The 19,206-nt window shown below is 42.9% G+C and overlaps 1 protein-coding gene across 1 annotated transcript; it reads left to right on the forward strand.

Moving 5' to 3' along the window:
- Positions 1-874: 874 nt before the first annotated feature.
- On the forward strand, positions 875-18,929 carry YWHAB (tyrosine 3-monooxygenase/tryptophan 5-monooxygenase activation protein beta). The gene is made up of 6 exons (XM_030843576.3): positions 875-1,065; positions 13,774-14,076; positions 16,241-16,364; positions 17,210-17,373; positions 18,395-18,490; positions 18,789-18,929. The coding sequence occupies exons 2-6, from the start codon at positions 13,777-13,779 to the stop codon at positions 18,843-18,845; spliced, it is 741 nt and encodes a 246-aa protein (XP_030699436.1). The 5' UTR covers positions 875-1,065; positions 13,774-13,776; the 3' UTR covers positions 18,846-18,929.
- The last annotated feature ends 277 nt before the right edge of the window (positions 18,930-19,206 follow it).

A 19,206-nucleotide genomic window follows, 5' to 3' on the forward strand; every position in this document is an offset into this window, starting at 1 on the left:
TGCGCGTCCGGATCCTGTGCTCCGCAACGGGAGAGGCCACAACAGTGAGAGGCCCGCGTACCCCCCAAAAAAACAAAAACAAAAACATAAAGCCTGCTTAATAAATATCTGCTGAAAAGAATGAATGAAAGGGAAGGAGTAGAGGTGAGGCATTTTGAAAAACTGCCTTGGGAAGAGCAGTCACAGGAGTGGGGGGGGCCCGTGGAGACCTGGTTCCTTTCCTTAAGCTTTCCTCTAAGATCCTGGGGAGGGGTATTCAATTAAGAGATCACACACACAGGCTTCCAAGAAAAGGCCTTCGCCGGTCCGATTCCTGGCCTCCTCAGTCCACAAAAGGATGAAATGATCAGTACCTTGAAGGACTGAAGGGAGGGCTAAGCTTAAATTTAGGGATGAGCAATGTCTGTCCTTCCCTAAATCCAGTATTCCCAAAGTACACAGCAAAAGGGGACTGACTTCAACCTCCGACCTCGTGAAGATTACTTTTTGGGTGGGGTGGGAACCGATGACCTCGGAGACTCTGAGCATGACCCAGGCGAGTTCCAAGCCTAAGCCTCAGGCCCGCCGAACCCCAAACCTCGCCCAGTCTCCCTCGTTCCCACACGTCCCCTTTCTAGATTCCCCCTCAGCTCCGCCTCCACTCCTTCCACCTTCTCTTTCCGCTCCCCGCCCCCATTTCCGTCCCCCTACGCCCGCCTCCTCCTTGCTCCCGGCCCTGACCCCCGCCCTCCCCCGGCCGCAGCATCCCAACTCTCAGCTCTCCTTCCTCCTCCCTCGGTCGGCGCCCCTCTAGGGCGGCCGGGGCAACCCCGTGCGCCGCTGGCCCAATGAGGAGGCGGTGCAGGGGCGGGGCTCGGGCCAGAGCGGAAGTGGTGACCGGAGCGGAAGTGGAGCCGCCGCCGCCGCCGCCGCCACCGCCGCCGCCGCCGCCGATTCCGGAGCCGGGGTAGCTGCTGTCGCCGCCGCCACTGCAGCCGCCGCCGGAGGAGTGGGCTTGGGAAGGAAGCGGTCACCGCTCCTTCGCTCCGCTCGCAAGCGTCTTTGCTCCCCTGCAGTCCTCCCACGGTGAGTGCGGCGCGGTGTCCGCCTGGGGCCCCCGGGGGCCCGAGCCCAAAGCTCCCCCACCACCGGCGGCGGTGGCGACGAGGTCGACCCCGCGGGTGGGCCCTCGGGGCGGCGGCGCGCGGCCTCCTCGGCCCCGTGCGGCCGCTTGCGACGCGGGATCGGCCTCGCCGCGGCCCCTCCCTGTTTCCGGGGCCGGGCCCTTCGTTCTGGGAGAGGCCCGGGCCGCCCTCGCCGCCTGCGTCCCCGCCTGGCGGGCGGGGTGCGGCACCGTACCGGGCTGGAAGGGACATCGAGCCGCGGACCCCCGACCCTCCCTCACTACCCAGCTTCGATCCCCGCGCGACCCCTCCCTGCGCCTTGAGCGGCCAGAACCGACCCTTTCAGCCCTGTCACCCCTGCTCCTCGCTTTCCGGTTTCCACAAATGAAAATGTAACCAAATGCGGGCGAGCTCTCGATCCCCAGTGCCCCTGCTGGACTCCCTCTGGATGGGTAAGGGGTTTAACCTTGGGAGAGAGCAGAGGGAAAACCCCCTCCCACTTTGCAGTAAAGCCATTTCATCATCGTTCGCTGGTTTGGGAGCCTGGCAGGACCCGAGATTCCCTGGGAGGCACAGGGTTGAGGTTTGAATCAAGAAAATGCATTTGTTGGAACTGATTATTGAGTCAGGCGCGATCCCCAGGAAAAAAAATGTCGGAAGCTGAGAATCGGAATATTTTCCCACGGTATTTACCGTCATTTAATGCCAGAGTCTTTTGTGTCCTCGCCCCAAATTCCCCCATACTGTGTGTTAGCACGTTTTTAGGACTGAAATTTTCCTGGTGGCCTCCCTGGTGGTGGCGAAGGGGTGGGAGTGATTAGGCCCCTTTTCTGCACAAGATGAGTACATCTTTGTCTACTGCAAATGGAGAACTCACGTGTAATGGGGTTTTCAAAGGTGGCAGTATTGGTAAGACAGTTCACCAACCTTTCTGTAAAAATTCCTGTCTCTTGTCCTTGTCGTCACTGCTTTTCCCTTTGGTAAGGCTACACAGCATCAGGTTCTGATTTTGCTTGCCCTGTGTGAGAGACAGAATCTGGCAAGATGTTGTTATGAACATATAAAATCTGGCGGCCACAGGAGCCAAAACAGAAAGATGAAGCACTTGGGAGAATATGAAAAATTTTCTGCATTTCTCACTCTGTCTCAATTGTTCGTATGAAACCACACACATACGCAGTTTATAGAACTAGACACATGGGTACTCAGCTCTTTGCCTTTTCATGTTAGAAATTTATATGTGTTAATGATGCTCAGTCATTTCCTTCTTGACTGCTTCTAGGGCACCCCATTTCTTATTTAGGAATATATCAGTTGCCGGAACCCTCGTTTTTCTAGGATCTGTGTCCTTAGCACACATGGTGAGGGTAAAACCTGTCACTTTTATTGGACTCAAGTTAGAATTTTACAGGTGATCTTCACAGTGGAATGCTTATAAACCAGTAGCAACTGCTGAATTATTTCCCAAGCCTCTCCTTTCAATGAGATGAGAAACCATTCACCCATGTTACAGATGAAGTTCTTATGAGAAATGAGATGATCTGACCTAGACCACACACCTGGTTTCCAGGTTGAATCTCCTCTTTCATCAGTAGCAAATATTTACGGCCTATCAGCCCCTGGAGTACAGCTCCTACCCTATAATCTTCTGTACATTTCCCATCATGCCGTGCTTGTGTTACGTTGGAGCCATTTTAGAACCGGAGCTCTGTGGATCAGGGAAGCAGCCTCCACAAAACCAGGCTGAGCACATTCCCCTAATGCTAGTTCTGGAGGCAGAGTCTCCAGAGGTTTGGGCCACTGCAAAAAGTGCATTTTACCCATTTGGCTATGGATATAGAAGCAGAAAGTGCACTGGACTTGGAGTCAGATAAGTTTGATTCCGCTCTTGCCTGCAGCATTTTATAGTAATGTGGTCTTCAGTGTGCTGCTTAATCTCTGGTTCCTGGTTTCTCTGTCTCCAGAGTTGTCAAGAGACCTTTTTACAGACTAAATTGTTAAATATAAGCTTTCGGTTTTGTGTTTTCATCACAGAGTTCACTGTTAAGGGCTTTTTTCCCCCTTGGTTGCATTCTACTTTGTATACATGTTGCTTTCAAAAAATGATACATTTTTCTGGAACAGTTTTGTGTAGAGCATCCTCAGTCTTTCTGAGCCCATTTTCTCATCTGATCAGTGCAAATGGTAATAGTCTTTGATGTATTATTGTGACAAACTCAATAATTAAAATAAGGGTGTGAGATATACCAGATGTTTAATAAATGTTGCTTGACTACATTCCTGAATATACATATATATACACATAAGACATATGCATATATGCTATAGAGCATAGGCACATACAAAGTCCTTCCATATGATTTATTCATCAACTGATGAGGTAGCATCAAGCTGTAATAATAACAGCTCCCATTTGTATGTGCCAAGCTTTGTTCTAAGCACTTTACACATATTAACTGAGCCTTCATAACAGCCAATGATAGGTAAGTACTGCTAGCCCCATTTTACAGTTGAGGAAACTGAGGCACAGAGAAGTTAAATAATTTTCCTGGGGGCATACACACACCCAGCACTGGGTAAGTGCTGGAGCCAGGAATCAAACCCAGGCAGTCTGGCTCTAATGATAGATTTCTACTTGTGGTAGAACAACACATGTATATTCTTCATGTGAATACCATCTAGTAGTTAATTTTTCTTTACCTGTATCTTATTCAAGTAAATGTGTTTGGACAGGAATTTTAGCTATTTTTGGAAATAGATATAGTGTAGTTTCTGGGGGGGCGGTAGTATATTTATTCTGGCATACAGGGAGGATACTGCTGGTGTGCATTAGGAAGCAAGCTTGTGAAAAACCCAGTTTTTCTAGTATTTGCTTCATACTAGGGAGAAGATTCATCAGCTACTTTGTGGCACACTGATTTATCCAATCCTAGGTTCTAGTAGAATTTGGTCAGGACCAAGTATCTATATCTACGTAAGTAGAGAAAGAATTCTAAATTAAAATGTCCTATTATGCTATCCACTATTTCAGTGGCATTAAACTAAGCAGTTTTCCTTAAATGAGGGTACCATAGAGAATGAACTAAAATTTACTTGTAAAGGGAATTTAAGTTCCTAGATTCCTACATTTTTCTAAGGACAGGTGACCGCAATTCACACTAGCTAGGAGGCAAGAAATTAGTTGTATAATAGCAATTTTTAAGCTTTAAAACCATCTTGGTCTCTACATGAATAGATCCTAGTCTTCTCTGTGTCATTATGGAGAAACTAACAGAGCTGGATTCTGAGGGGATTTTTCTAAAGGGACTACTTAATTTAGGGAGGAAAAATGGATGAAAGTACTTTCTGTTTTGTCATGTGTATGCTAAAAGCCAATCATCTTTCCGCTTTCTCTGCTAAAAGATCTTCTAACATAAGCATAATTATATGTTTCTGATACTTACAATGAGATGAAATTGATTGATGGCCTTCAGATCAAGGCATTTCCAGCAGACTGTAGGTTAGTAAGGTGACTTTAAAATAATCTGGCCAGCCCTCTATTGTGTAAGTTTTTTCCTGTACTGGTTAGTTTATTTCATTGTTTTCCCTAAGAGACCCAACAATAAAAGTTATTTCTGAATGGCCTTGACCAGAGCAGAGATTGGAGGAGACAATAAAGTTGATATGAGCCCCGGCCATTGTTATTGTTTGCCCACAAAGCTCACCTTAAAGCTTGTTTGACAGTCTGATGAGTTTTTGACATATGCTGTTTTAAACTAATTTTATTTTGATTTTTAAAGCTAGATAAATTAAGTCTAATTCTCAAACCTGACTCTAATAACTTTGTATGGTTCTTCAAAAAAGTGTTCATTCTCTCTTTTCCTTAAGTAATCATTAAGAATCATATTGATCTTTAGGAGGCAGTGCTGCACAGAGGAAAGAGCGTGTACCAAATATACCTGTGTAACAGGTTATTGGGACAATGACACCTGCCCCTTAGGATACTTATGATTAAAGGAGTTGATATAAACCCCTAACTTTTTGCACATTTAGGCAGACCGTAAATGATGGGTATTTTGTTGTTATTTACTAAACCAATAAGCTGGTGTGGCTTTTTGTATAACTAATTGGTTGGACTTTTAAATAGAGGAGTTCAAGGGCTTTTTGAAACTCAGTTTGAACCTAGAGATATAACAATGGGTACCTGAGAAACGATTGGTCAGAGAGCATAGTGTTGTCTCCTGGCTGGAGCTGAGATGGCTTTTTTCAAAGAGTAGTCTAAGACAGTTTAAATATAGTCTGTATTTTATAGGTCAGAAGTGGTCTGCTTACCTCTGTCCACATAGGAAATAGCAGCCTTGTTCACTTTAAAAAACTGCATCAGTTGATCAGGTAGTTTCACATTCAGTGTGGCAGGCATTGTGCTACATGTTGGGTGCCCAAAGATAGAAGTTTGGGTTCCTACCTTAAGCTCACAATCCAATGTGGGAGCCAGCAAAGACATTTACACTAAATTCTGACCAGTGCTACTTTAGAAATAGGCATATGTAAGTTAACATGTACCTTCCTTTTAAAAGTCTTGGGGAAAGCCATCTGGATTGAAAAGAAATGAGGTGTGTAGTAAGTGTCCCTTCACTGGCTGACCGTTTGTAGACTTCTGTGTGGAATGTACTGTAGCTGCCATTTTAGTGCTTACAGTGTGCAGAGACTGTGCTAAATGTTTTGCATCGTGATCTATTTTACTCCTTACAAGAACCCTCTTAGGTAGATTTGCCTATTTTAATGCATGAGAAAACTGAGATGCGCAAGAGATCAGGTAATCTATGGAGTTGGTGTGTAGTACTGGTAAATTGGACTGGGTTCCATTATGTTGGTGGGCCCAAAGCCTTTGAACTTATTCACAAGGTTGACCAATTGGATTATCCTTATGAATCAGAATTAGCATATTTTAATTTTTTATTCTGTTCCATTGATCACTTCAAGCCAAGAGGTCAATTTATTGTCATGTCTGCTATTGATTCACATTGTATGAGCTTGGGCATATCACTTCACACCTCCATTGTTTCAGGTTTAATTCTGGCTAATTGGACATAATTAACAATGATATTCAACAATTGATACGAAAGAAGGAAGGGATTTTGAAGCAGAAGTGATGTTTCCCTCCACAATTCAGTGTTGGCAGGATATCAGAGCTATTGCCTTTGTATTTTAGACATGCTGTGTTTCATTTTCTAACAAAGAGCCTGCAAGCATGTGAATAGAATTAAATTTATTAAAGGACTCTGAATTTTGTGTATAGAATGGCACACAGACCCGTTTTTAGAGCGGTGTTTTTCACTGAGTATTAAAATTCTTTGAGAGCCAGGAGTACTTCATTTTTTCGTGGTAACACCCACTAGACACCTGGCCCCACTGACTCTCTCAGTCCCTCCCACAGTAGTTTGGCATCTGCTTTTCCTTCAGCAGAGTAACTCCAGGACTGTAACTTTGACTTGACGGTGCTGTGTCTGGGGCGGTCTGTCCGTGAATGCTCTTCAGGATTTACTGTCAGTTCCTTACCCCGTGGAACTTTTTAGCCTAGATTTTTCTATTTTTAATATCTTTATTGGAGTACAATTGCTTTACAATGGTGTGTTAGTTCCTGCTTTATAACACAGTGAATCAGTTATACATATACATATGTTCCCATATCTCTTCCCTCTTGTGTCTCCCTCCCTCCCACCCTTAGCCTAGATTTTTAAGGTGCTCCTGTCAGTTTCCTCTCTCCAGATTCTTAACTCTTCTCAGTTCCTCATCTACTTTGGCCTGTGATTTCTTTTTCATCTAAAACAACATACATGCACTTTATTCATACATCTGTATTTCCTGTCCCTTCCTGGAGCCCCCATTTTCTGTCCTACACAGAACCCCTCCAACCCATAAAACCAGTCAGGACCCAGCCCCTTTGAACCTAAACCTCCTCCTTTGAATTCTACCTGGTTGCTTCTTCAAGGGGAAGCTTATAATCTTTAAGTATGTCTGCCCTCCCTTCTCGTGTTCCTACCCTGAGAGTTTCAGCTCTCTGAGGGGAGGACCGTGCTATTCTGAACTCCAAACGAGAGTTCTTGGAAATACTGGTAGTTTTTCCATTTGCAGTTATTTCAACACACATTAAATTATATACATTGTATTTTTGTGATGTAGCTTAAGAGTGAGAATATATGCCTATTTATTAAGCCTTTACTTTGACCAGTACTGTCTAGGCATTTTATGTATATCATCTTATTTGATAGCTATTAATGTTTCCTTTTAACATTTGAGGAAACTGAGATTTGGAGACATTATTTTAAAAATTACCTAATTTCTCTTTAGAAGCCCAGATTTGTTGTATGTAGGGCTTTCCTAAAAACAGGTCCCAGTCATATGGGTTTCATGTCGGAGCTTCAGTAATCCTGACACCTGATAATGGAATCCTCGTTTTAAATTTCTAGCAAATTATTAAACTCAATTAAAGCTCAGTATTTTAGAATTGAGCATGTTCTTTTCCTTGAAAACAAAACATAGCTGAAAGTTAATACTTCTCAAGGCCACATTTCCTAAGGTCCTTTGCAGTGCTTTTTTAAATATGGATTAGCAGTGGATAGTCATTTTTATTTTAATTTTTGTCCCTTCTTATCCTTGGATATCTCCTTCTGGCCACTGGGAAATGACCTCTCAGGATTCTGTCCTGGGCTAGAAAAATATCCCTCAAGCAAAGGGTTGAGATAGAGGGGCTAGGTTGGTTCATATATACTTTTGTTTTAGCATTCACTGTCTGACTTAGAGTTTCATTTACTTGAGGGAAATCCTGTTATTTCATGGGCAGCTTTAGAATTATTCCTCATAACATTCTTTAGGGGATATTTTACAAAAATGGAAGACTGTTGTGCAGCTCCCGCCACTCCATACCTCTGTAACAGATCTTTCTAAGACATTAAATCCCTTCTTTTGACGGCCATGTAATCTTGTGCCAGCTGTGTCTTTTCAGCCACTCCGCTGTTGGATATTTAGACGGTTTCCCATTCTCCACTAAGCAGTTGCCGGTTTAATCAGCAAATGCTCCCCAGTCCTCTGAAGTGCTGCCTGCAGTGACTGAGAGATAGACGCCCGTGCTTGAGAGCATGTCAGCATCTTCCTGATCTGGGAAATCTCTTGGTCTACCGCAGGGTTAGACCTCTTGTGGCCTCTCATACATTTGTCCCCTCTGGTATTTTGACTCTGTACCGTTAGTGCCAAGCCTGATGAGGAGACTGTAGCCTTTTAAGGCTTTTTAGGAGCAAATGAAGGCCCTCTTGCTAGTGTTTTTCTTGGTGGGTCCTCAGTTCAAAAGTCTCAGGAGAAAAGTAGGCCCTGATTATAAACCATCACTACTTGGCACCTCTTAATGAAATCAGGAACTAATGAATGAAAGTGTTACAGTTGGGACTTCCCTGGTGGCGCCATGGTTAAGAATCAGCCTGCCAATGTAGGGGACACAGGTTCGAGCCCTGGTCCGAGAAGATCCCACATGCCGCGGAGCAGCTAAGCCCGTGCGACACAACTTCTGAGCCTGCGTGCCTAGAGTCTGCGAGCCACAACTGCTGAAGCCCGCGCGCCTAGAGCCCGTGCTCCGTAACGAGAAGCCACCGCAATGAGAAGCCCGCGCACCGCAATGAAGAGTAGCCCCCGCTCGCTGCAACTAGAGAAAGCCCGCGCAGCAAGGAAGACCCAGTGCAGCCAAAAATAAATAAATAAATTTATAAAAGAAAGTGTTACAGTTAACAAGTGTGTCCATTCTTCAGGACGTTGAGGGGTGGAGTCTTATCAGGAATATTACATCGTAACATATTCGCTTCCTGTGCAAGATTAGACTTGTTTTTCCTTCTCATGGGTTGTCTTCTTTTTTTCTTAATTCCAAGCTCACATTTATGGGCTAAAACAGTGATGTGTAGGTACTATGAGAGGAATAACAGTACTTCCAATTTGTTGTGCACTATGCACTTTTTAAAAAAGATTTCCACATTTATCATCCTTTGATTCCCTGCACCTCATCTTCAGAGCACCTCTCCTGAGGTAGCTGCTGTTGCCTCCACTTCAGAGGTTGGAAGACTGAGATCGACCGAGCTCACACGGCTGTGTAGTGGCAGCCTCTGCGCTTACACACAGGCCTCTTGCCACACCACATACAGGTAGCCTCCCAGTAATGACCTGCTGAAAAAATTCACAGATACTTACTTGAGTATTAGTTTTATACTTGGCAAAGTTTTAGGCATTAGATGAGAAATGAATGTGAAGCTTTCCTTTGGGGACATAACATGTAACACTGTTTGTAAGTGGTATACCACTCATTACTTGGACCATAGAACATATAGAACAGAGGCCTAGAGAAGCCTGGACTGTGTAAGAGGCTACGAGTGTGTTTGGATTCGTGGGCAGGGTAGATCAGTGGGGGCTGGGATATTCAAGGAAGGCTTTCTAGCCCTAGACGGATGGATAGAGTTTACATAGGCAGGGAGTAAACGGGGGGCTTTCTAGATGAAGGGAACTACTGAAGTAATTTCAGACAGGTTTAAGCATGATGATTAAGGGTATTCGGTGATGTCCAGCCTGCAAGAAAAGGTACATGTTGGAGAACAGTGGATGCGAAAGCCTAATACATACAGAGGAGCCGAATTATGAAGGACTTGGCAAGCCAGGTAAGAGTTTAGATTGGGTGGAGTAGCCAAAAGAGAGTCATCCGAAGTTGCTGAGTAAGAGTCTGGGTATGACTAAGGGTAATTTTGAAATCAGATGCAGAGATACATGGAGTGAGGTACGGATGTAATGAGGACGTAATGTGCTTGTGAAGAATAGGTGCTTTGAATTATTTGAGAAGAGACAGAACTCTACCAAATTTGTAGCTTTAGGATCTGCTCGCTCATTCAGCGAGAATTTGTTCATGCCAGTTCTGTGCGAGGTGCTGCGGAGGGTGTGCCCTAAAAGAGTTGATGGTGTGGGAAGGGGCGTATGCGATACAGACAGATAATTGTAGTGCTGAAGAAATGTGCTGAGACATTAAGAGAAGTATAGATGCAGTGCTCTGTGAGAATATTTTCAGCTCAGAGCAGTGCTGTCCAATAGACACAGGATGTGAGTCCCACGTAATTTAAAATTATCTGGTAACTGCATTTTAAAAATGGGGGGAAAGGATGAAATCAATTTTCGTAATTAAAAAAATTTAACTCCAGGGATTTTCCTGGCGGTCCAGTCGTTGGGATGCGGCGCTTTCACCGCGTGGCCCAGGTTTGATCCCTGGTTGGGGAGCTAGAATCCCGCAAGCTGCGCAGTGTGGGCCCCCCCCCCCGACAAAAAAATTAACTCCGTATATCCGAGACGTTTCTGTTTTAACATGTGGCCAGTGGCTGTCTGATTAGACAGCTTAGGTTAAGCGGCCTAAGAAAGGTTTCATAGAGGGGATGCTATCTGAGCCGTGCTCTGAAGAATTTTATATGCAGAATAAACGGGAAAGGACATTCCAGGCAGAGGGATGGCTTGGTGAGCACAGACACAGAGACGGAGAAGCACGTGTAAGAAAACCATTTTGAGAGAAGCCTGGGGAGATAGCTTGGAAAACCTTCACTGACAGGGGAGGAAATCTGACTCTCCTGTCAGTAGTAGGGACTGTAAAGGATTTTGAGCAGGACGTGACTTGATCAGAACTTTAAAATGGGTCTGAGAGCAGATGTGAAGGTTAAAGGTAACGAGAGGCTGAAAGCAGTGGGACTAGGGAAAGATGATGGATGGGAGGTTTATTAGGGATGTAGAAATAGGAACAATTTCATTTCTCCCTTGTCTGCTGCCTTCCTCCAAACGCTGGGTGTTGTGTAACCCATTTCCTGTTGAAATTGGTCTAGCTGCTTCAAAATCCATGTTATATAAGTCAAAAGTTATGTAAGCAGTAGGCATCAGGACATTTAGCTATGGATTCTGTTTGTTGTGAGTTGTTGGGTGTGTGTGTGTGTAGAGTTTTCTAAATAGATGACTGCATTCTTTAAGGCATGCGTTCAGTTTTACCATATCATCACGGTTCTCAGTCTCCAAGAGCTTTTGCAGTGATCCCAAAGAAGCCCGAAATAGTTGGCCCCAAACGAGAAAGGCCACATTTTATTTTGAGAAATAGGGCGTGTACATTTGGGAGTTCCCAAGGAGTCGTCAGGATTCTTGGGAGAGAGATGATTTAACTTTTAATGTTTGGGAAGAGAAGTCGGGGGGTTGAGGGGACCTTAGTTGAGGGGCCTGGTAGAGCCAAAGAGTTTCATGGCATCCCTTAGGCAGTGCTAATTGCATTTCTCTATTACTCTTTTGTAATACTGCAGGGATAGCTTAGCGTTGAATTGGCTTTGACCAGGACTTTTATTAATTGGAATCTTTCCTGGGTAGAGTTGCACAGGTGCTGTTTCTGTACTTTGGAGTGGGCCACTAGGTGACTTCTAACTCTGAATTAGTCTGCAAACTGGAAAACTTCTAAAGTTCGTTGAAAGTTGGCTTCCCTCTGCCTCTCACTTTTAGGGATCATAAAGTAGGGTTGTTTAAAGATGGAGATAGTATCCTGATCAGAAAGATGTTACGATTGAGAAAGACGTATGGAGAAAGTATATAATTTTAAGAGGATGAATAGTGTATTTGCGATGACTTTGTATTAGAGTAGGACTGGCTTGTGTTGTGTGTGGTAACTAGCAGCCCCCACATCTCAGTGGCTTCACGTTGCACGTCCAGTGCGGGCCTGCAGGGGTCTCTGTACTGCATGGTCACTCACGGACTCAGGCTACAGAAACTGCTGTTTTGTGACAGCACCATCTAGACCCCATGGCTGCTGTGAGAGAAGAGGGCCTCACGTGGTTTTGTGCAGTTTCAACACCTGGAAGTAGCGTCATTTATGCTTATGTTTCATTGGACAGAACTAACTGTATGACCCCTCCGAAGTGCAGAAGGGTTGCTGGGAAATGTAGGAGAGTGGATGGATTATTATCTCTGTTGTAGTCTCATTCTGGTGATGTGGGTGAAGTCAGACGGATCAAGGTGAGATCTGCTTCAGAGTGTAAGGTTAGAATCAGCGAGCCTTACATAGGACACAGCTCTGAATATGATTTAGATAATAAGTTGTGGGAAGAAAACTCGCAGTTCTGAACTAGAGAACCAACTCTTTCTGAATTGTCTAGATTTAGGATGTATCTTAAAATCGTACTCCATCTAATAAAACTTTTTTTTGTGGTAGGGCCCTGTCTGTAGAATTTCTCCCTTGAAAATACAGAAATGACTTGAGGCAAAGCCACAGTCTTTTTTTTTTTTCCCCACAGTCTTAAATTGTGATACAATGTATAAAGTGATAAGAGAATTTGTTTTAAAAATATTGATATTCTTACCACTCTTTAAAGTAGTATTTTATCTTTTTACACCTTAAGATATTAGTGTACTTTTACACTGTGGCACAGGTGGATGTACAATTGAAATTCAAACCAACAGTACATAAAACTAACTCTTATTGGTTAATAAATAATTTTTTAGCTACGTGTTATCCAAAAATTATTGCACTCTTTTATGGTGATTATTATAGTGGGGAATTGACTAAGATGAGGTGAGTTATTTAAGAGGTATTCACTGATTGGTGTATAGAGGGTTTGATAAAATGATAAAGTGCAATCACTAAGACTTTTGTCTATTTCAGGAAAACTTGTGCAAACTCAATTATGGTTTGCATTTCTGTTGCTGTGCATCTTGGTGAATACACCCATATCTCCTGCAACCTGTACCACGTACAGAGTTAGTGCTTGATATTTGTATATAACGTCTAGACTTTTCACAGTGCCTTCACATAGATGAGGTCATTTGCGCCTCACAGTGGCCCTTGGAGAGTTGGGAATATTCTTATTCTCCAGTTAGGAAACGGAAGCTCTCGGAGGCTGAGTGATTTGACCAAGGTCATGCCACTTGTAAGTAGCAGAGCTGGTGCTAGGTAGAGCCAAATCTGCCTGCCTCAAGTCTATGCTCTCGTGGACAGTGTGTCCTTGTAACAAATTTAGTGCGCTGCAGAAGATGTGATAAAAATGGCTGCTGTTTTTTAGGTACCTGCTGCTTCATGGGCACTGCCAAATATAACACTGAAAGTCATACCTTTTGCTTTAACATTGATTGAAACAGTCGTCCCACTTCAGGTGTTCTTCCACATACTTTGGGGAAAAACAGCAAAACCAGATAATTCTTGAAAGAAGAAAAGGACATATATTCAACATAAGATTCTAAAGAATTAAGCCGTCTCTGTGCTTTGAGGAGGTAGATTAGGAAAGTGGAAGAAAACAACTCGAGAGACAGACTTGAGTTTGAGTTCTGGCTCTCTACCACCTCCTAGCCCTGGGCACACCACTTGCCTCCTCTGAACCTCGATTTCTTCACCTCATAGGAGGGGGCAGGATTGTTGTGAACATATCTGCCCTGTAGGACTGTTGGGAAAATTGATCAAAATAGTAAAAAAGACGATAGCAAAGTACCTAACCCTGCAGGCATTCATGCTCGATATTACTGAGGGCATTTGGAAGTAGATGCTTCCCATTTAGGTATGTTTCCTTCCAGATGGGTTGGAAGAAGATTCATGCATGCATTTCCTGGACCCCGAAGCCTGACATGCGCTTTCTCTCTTTTTCTCTTGCTCTTGTTCTAGGGAATGACCATGGATAAAAGTGAGCTGGTACAGAAAGCCAAACTCGCCGAGCAGGCGGAGCGCTACGATGACATGGCTGCGGCCATGAAGGCAGTCACAGAGCAGGGGCACGAGCTCTCCAACGAGGAGAGAAACCTGCTGTCTGTTGCCTACAAGAATGTGGTCGGTGCCCGTCGTTCTTCCTGGCGTGTCATCTCCAGCATCGAACAGAAAACAGAGAGGAATGAGAAGAAGCAGCAGATGGGCAAAGAGTATCGTGAGAAGATCGAGGCAGAGCTGCAGGACATCTGCAACGATGTTCTGGTAAGAGGCCGGTGTTCCTGTTCTAAACAACGATTTCTAATAGTATTCATTTCATGTACGAATGCGAACTCTCAAACAGCTCATGAGAGAAAGGTGTCTGAATACACTGGGAAGCTGCAAACCATTTGCAGCTAAGTTTTAAGCATACGATGTGATTTTTTTCTTACCTCTTACCTGATCAGAGGTTGCTCGTCTCTTATGGAGTATTTTCCTCTCCCTTCCAAAGACCTCTGAAAAACAGGTACATTTGGTCAGCATCCCTCCATCTTTTCTTTAGAAGTTGAGGCCAGAGAGGCAGGATTTTTGATAGATGCAGCCACAGAGAGGCCATTCTCTGTATTAGTCTGATGGCAGTGCCATCTCCAGTAGGGGAGAGAGGAGCAGAAAGCCGACCTGCCTTTTAGCCCCTCCCCAGTCCCTGCACAGCGTGGAGTCCAGTTTTTGTCTGAAAGGTAGCCGTGTCCATCAGTTCGGGCCTGCATTCCGAAGGCAGATCAGAAGTGGTTTGGGGTTTCTCCTCTCTGGTGTTTTATATAAGCCTTAGTCAGACGACTGATTCCTAACTGCTTTCCCTTGAGCCACAATCTGGGGTTGGATGGGAGGGGTGCATATCCTAGAGCAAATCATGATCATATTGTCTTTCCCTCACATCCTGAGCCCACTGGGAACTTTCTTTTTCTTCCAGGTGAAATCAGGTAAAAATGAACAGTGAGGGCTGCTTTGAAGGGAAAAGGAATTCACACTTGTGGATCTACCTCCTCCCCTGCTGGCTGCCTCTCCGAGTTACTGCCCTTGACACCTTTCTTTTGAAAACCAGTACAAAGCTTGTCAGCCTCCAGGCAGTACTCATCCCTAACCCATAAGGAGTTACACCCTGTCTGTCTGCAAGGAATATTAAAACGACTACTGCCCCCTGCATCTTCTCACTTTGATTGATTAAATCCCCTTACAACTAAGCTTTTACATTGAGCTGCTCTTTTTGTTAGAGTCGTGGTGTAAGAGTGTCATGGCTAAATTTGTTGCCTGTTGGTAATTTGGGGGTTTGTTAACGGTGCACTAATTCCTGAATGTTAGGTACATCTGGTATTCAGATGAAGTATGGCATGCATTCCAAAGGCAAGAAAGTTCCCTAATTCCTGAACTGTAGACCAGCTTTTATGAGCATCTGAAAGAATGTGAAGAAAAGCATGGTACTTACTGCCTCTTAACCAGTTTTTCAGGATGCCACATTCTAAAACAACTCTTCGAAAATATTGCTCTGTATACGAAGCTTGGACTCCTTCAGAACTGCTTTTGTTGTAAGCATAAATGTTTAAAGGAATTTATTATTAATAATAGTATTAGCTACTTTTGGAGTGCTTACTGCGTGCCAGGCAGCGTGTTAAGCACTTTGTGAACACTGGCTCATTTATCCTCATAAGTACGCTGGGAGGTGGCTAATGCTTCCCTGTGTGTAGCTGAAGAAACTGAGGCTCAGGGCGATTAGGTCATTTGTCCAGGGTCATACAGATAGTAAGCAGCAGAGGAGGGATTTCTACCCAGGTCCGATCAATTCGAAACTTAGTTCTTGGCAGGTTTGCCCTATTATCACGTTTTTTTCTCCCAAAATGGAAAGTTTTTTTATTTCTCTAATTACAGAATTAATACAAGTTCATGTTTTTTTAAAAAAAAAGCACAGGGCAGAAGAGTATAAATAAGAAAATAAAAAATCACTTCTAATTCTACCACCTAGAGAACCATTATTAACATCTTGATAAATATTCTTCCAGACTTTTCCCTTAGGTATTTCCGTGCATGTACACATATCTATTTTAATATTAAAATAGGAGTCACATGGTTTTTATTATCTGCTTCCTCCCCGACCCCCCACCCCAGACTTCTTTTGGAGAACCTTTCCAAATGCCTATGTAGCATTCCATTGTATGGCTATACTTTAATCAACCCCTTATGGACGGTCAAAGTGATTTTTAATAGACAAATACTGGCATCTGTTATGACCTGGGCTAAAAACTATTTAAAACCTTTGGATGAAAATTATGATTTTTTTCAATCTTCCAAAAAATTTATTTAGAAGTGGTAGTGTGTATCTTGAATCTCAAACATAGTTTTAACATCTTGTAAGTAATATTTCCAGATTCTTAACAGAATGTGAATCACTTTTTAGGAGCTGTTGGACAAATACCTTATTCCCAATGCTACACAACCAGAAAGTAAGGTGTTCTACTTGAAAATGAAAGGCGATTATTTTAGATATCTTTCTGAGGTGGCATCTGGAGACAATAAACAAAGTAAGTAACTTTTTTTTTTTTTAAGAAATTTGACCAATAATGGAGCCAGTCTTCATAATAATTTGAAGTTTTTGCTTTGTTTGTAGTCAGAATTTAAAGGACCACAGCATTGTGCTGACCAGTGTTAAACAGGGTCATGGGAGTTGACAAATGTATCTAAGGGGCACGTATGGGGGGCATTAAAAGTGTGGTGCAGTAGTGCATTTAAAGAGGTCTTTATTTTAAGGATTATTTGGTAGCTCTCTTTTAGAGATGAAACTTCAAAATGTTTGGTAGAACGAAACCATCATAGTAAATAGAGATGCATTTCTCTTGTCATATACATGCATTAGTGTAATGGTGACAATTATAACTATGCCTTATTAAGTGCCTCCTGTGTGTCTCATTTATCCCTCACACAACGCTAGGAGTGTAGGTGGGAGTCTGTCCTTTTTTTCTGGTAAGGAAACCAAGGCTCACAGAGGTTTTCACTTAGTCCAGACCACACACTTAATGAATAAGAGTTGGGGATTCCAGCTTTGAGTCTGACTCTGAAGTCCATGATTTTTCCATCAGACCTCATTGTTTTCCATGTTCTATCTTGTTCAGGGTTATTTCTGTATTTCCTAACTGCTTTTGTAGACTTTGTCATCATGGTCTTTGTTTTTCCTCAAAGCATTTAATATGGTACTTGGATTAGAGTACACATTTAACAAAGGATTGTTAATCGAATGGTAGAGACACTGACCCTCGTTTGATAGCGCATGTGCTCCAGCCCAGTTTGGTAAAATAATTTGATAGTGGATCCAGCATATGATGCAATCTGTGAAAGACCCAACATTTCATATTTTTTATCTTTCTTACAGCCACTGTGTCAAACTCCCAGCAGGCTTACCAGGAAGCATTTGAAATTAGTAAGAAAGAAATGCAGCCTACACACCCAATTCGACTGGGCCTGGCGCTTAACTTCTCCGTCTTTTACTATGAGATTCTAAACTCTCCTGAAAAGGCTTGCAGCCTGGCAAAAACGGTGAGAAAGACCCTCTGTGGTTTCTCTTTTTTTTTTTTTGGCAGAATTTTTTTTTTAATTTAAATTTACTTATTTTTTATTGGGGTATAGTTGTTTTACATTGTTGTGCCCTCTGTGGTTTCTGATCATAGTAAAACTGCTTGTGCTTTTTGGTACCTTTTTTTAATTACCTGAACATAACTCATTTTCTTGGACTTTTGTGAAGATTTTTCTGGGGGTGGAGTATATATCTTTTATGGAATAAATACACACCTATTGCTGCTTGACTTTTCAGTGCCTTCTGCTGATTTTTGTTTGTGTTGTTTGATTACTCTTTTGGGGCTGGGGGTGGTTGTGGACAATCCAGGGAGAAGGTAGTTTGTTGTTTTTGTCACGCTTTGGACTGTAGGCCTCCACTGTATTGTACATTGTCATCCTTGTACCAAGATTGGAGGTTATGGCTTGTAAAGGAAGGAAATCATATCTTGTTTTCTTTGTTAACTGAATTACCTCCTGTCTTCTTTTCGTAACCCAGCTGCCTTTTCTACATATTTTTGTAGTCTTTCAATATGCACACTCTTTTAAAATTTTTTAGTTGGTAAAAATGTGTGAAATGAATGCTCAAAGTTCCATCGCTTAATTGAATCAGATTTAGTGGTGTGAACTTCTGTTCTCCATTTATCCCTTGTATCCAGACCTTTTGAGTTTCAGCTTAAAGAAAAAGGGCGGATTACTAGAAACGTCTTTGGTAATTGAAAAATCATGTGAGTTTGCTTAGAATGAGTGTGCTGGGTTAACAGTAATACCTGTTGACTTAATAGGTAAAGGTCATATCTAGGAATTTTTGTCATTTTTGGTTGACGCTTGGTAAACCAGCATCATGTGTTTGCTGACATAACTAGCAAACAAGGTAACAATGACCTAGGTTCCCCCAAAGTACTGTACAGAAAGAGAAATGATAGTCACTTGTTAGCAGAAAAACATTGGGCTAAACTAGTTCCAAGGAACCTGTGACTTCTTTGCTGAAGGCTCTTTGTTTTAGGCATTTGATGAAGCGATTGCTGAATTGGACACACTGAATGAAGAGTCTTACAAAGACAGCACCCTGATCATGCAGTTGCTTAGGGACAATCTCACTGTAAGTACTGCTGATTCCATGAGTGCTTCTGGAGGGCTTATAGCTTATTCCCATTCCTCTACCTCGTAATTCACTCTTGCCTAAGACTCAAGAGGGGATTTGTACCCTGTAAGTGTAGTTAAGTTTTTTAATTGGTTATAAGTGCCTACTGAAGTTTTGACCTTTGCCATCACTGTCTGCAGTAATATAGGAAGAATTTTAAACAGTTGAATGAGATGAGATGATACACACTGGGCCACCTCCCTGAGGAAGCTTTTAGTAGCCCTACTTTGTTTATAGCTCTGTTTTTCTTTTGCAGCTGTGGACGTCGGAAAACCAGGGAGATGAAGGAGATGCTGGGGAGGGAGAGAACTAATGTCTGTTGTGCTTTGTGATCTCTTCAGTGTCACTCTGTACCCTCCACGTATATCCCTTTGTGCGATAAAAAAAAAAAAAAGAATCGTACGTCGACTTTCAGTTTTTCACAGCCTCAGCCTAGCAAAAATGGTCCATGGGATAAGCAGCTGGTATTTGTATCTAAAACTCAGATTGGTCACATAAATGCCACGGCATTCTGAAGTTTTGATTTTGATGAACATTGACAGGATTACTGTGTGTTTAATTTTTTAAAAAAAACTGAACACTGTGATTATGGGGTTTTGTAATTTAGCAGAACTCTTACTGGTAGAAAACAAAATAGACCTGAATTATGTGTAACTTTTTGGAAAGTTTAATTC

This window comes from Globicephala melas, chromosome 15 (genome assembly GCF_963455315.2).
Source record: "Globicephala melas chromosome 15, mGloMel1.2, whole genome shotgun sequence".
Lineage (NCBI taxonomy): Eukaryota > Metazoa > Chordata > Mammalia > Artiodactyla > Delphinidae > Globicephala > Globicephala melas.

Coding starts and splice junctions, on each gene's coding strand:
- YWHAB (XM_030843576.3), top strand. CDS start 13,777: ATGACCATGGATAAAAGTGAGCTGGTACAGAAAGCCAAACTCGCCGAG. Junction 16,365..17,209: donor ATCTGGAGACAATAAACAAA/GTAAGTAACTTT, acceptor TCTTTCTTACAG/CCACTGTGTCAAACTCCCAG. Junction 18,491..18,788: donor TGCTTAGGGACAATCTCACT/GTAAGTACTGCT, acceptor TTTCTTTTGCAG/CTGTGGACGTCGGAAAACCA.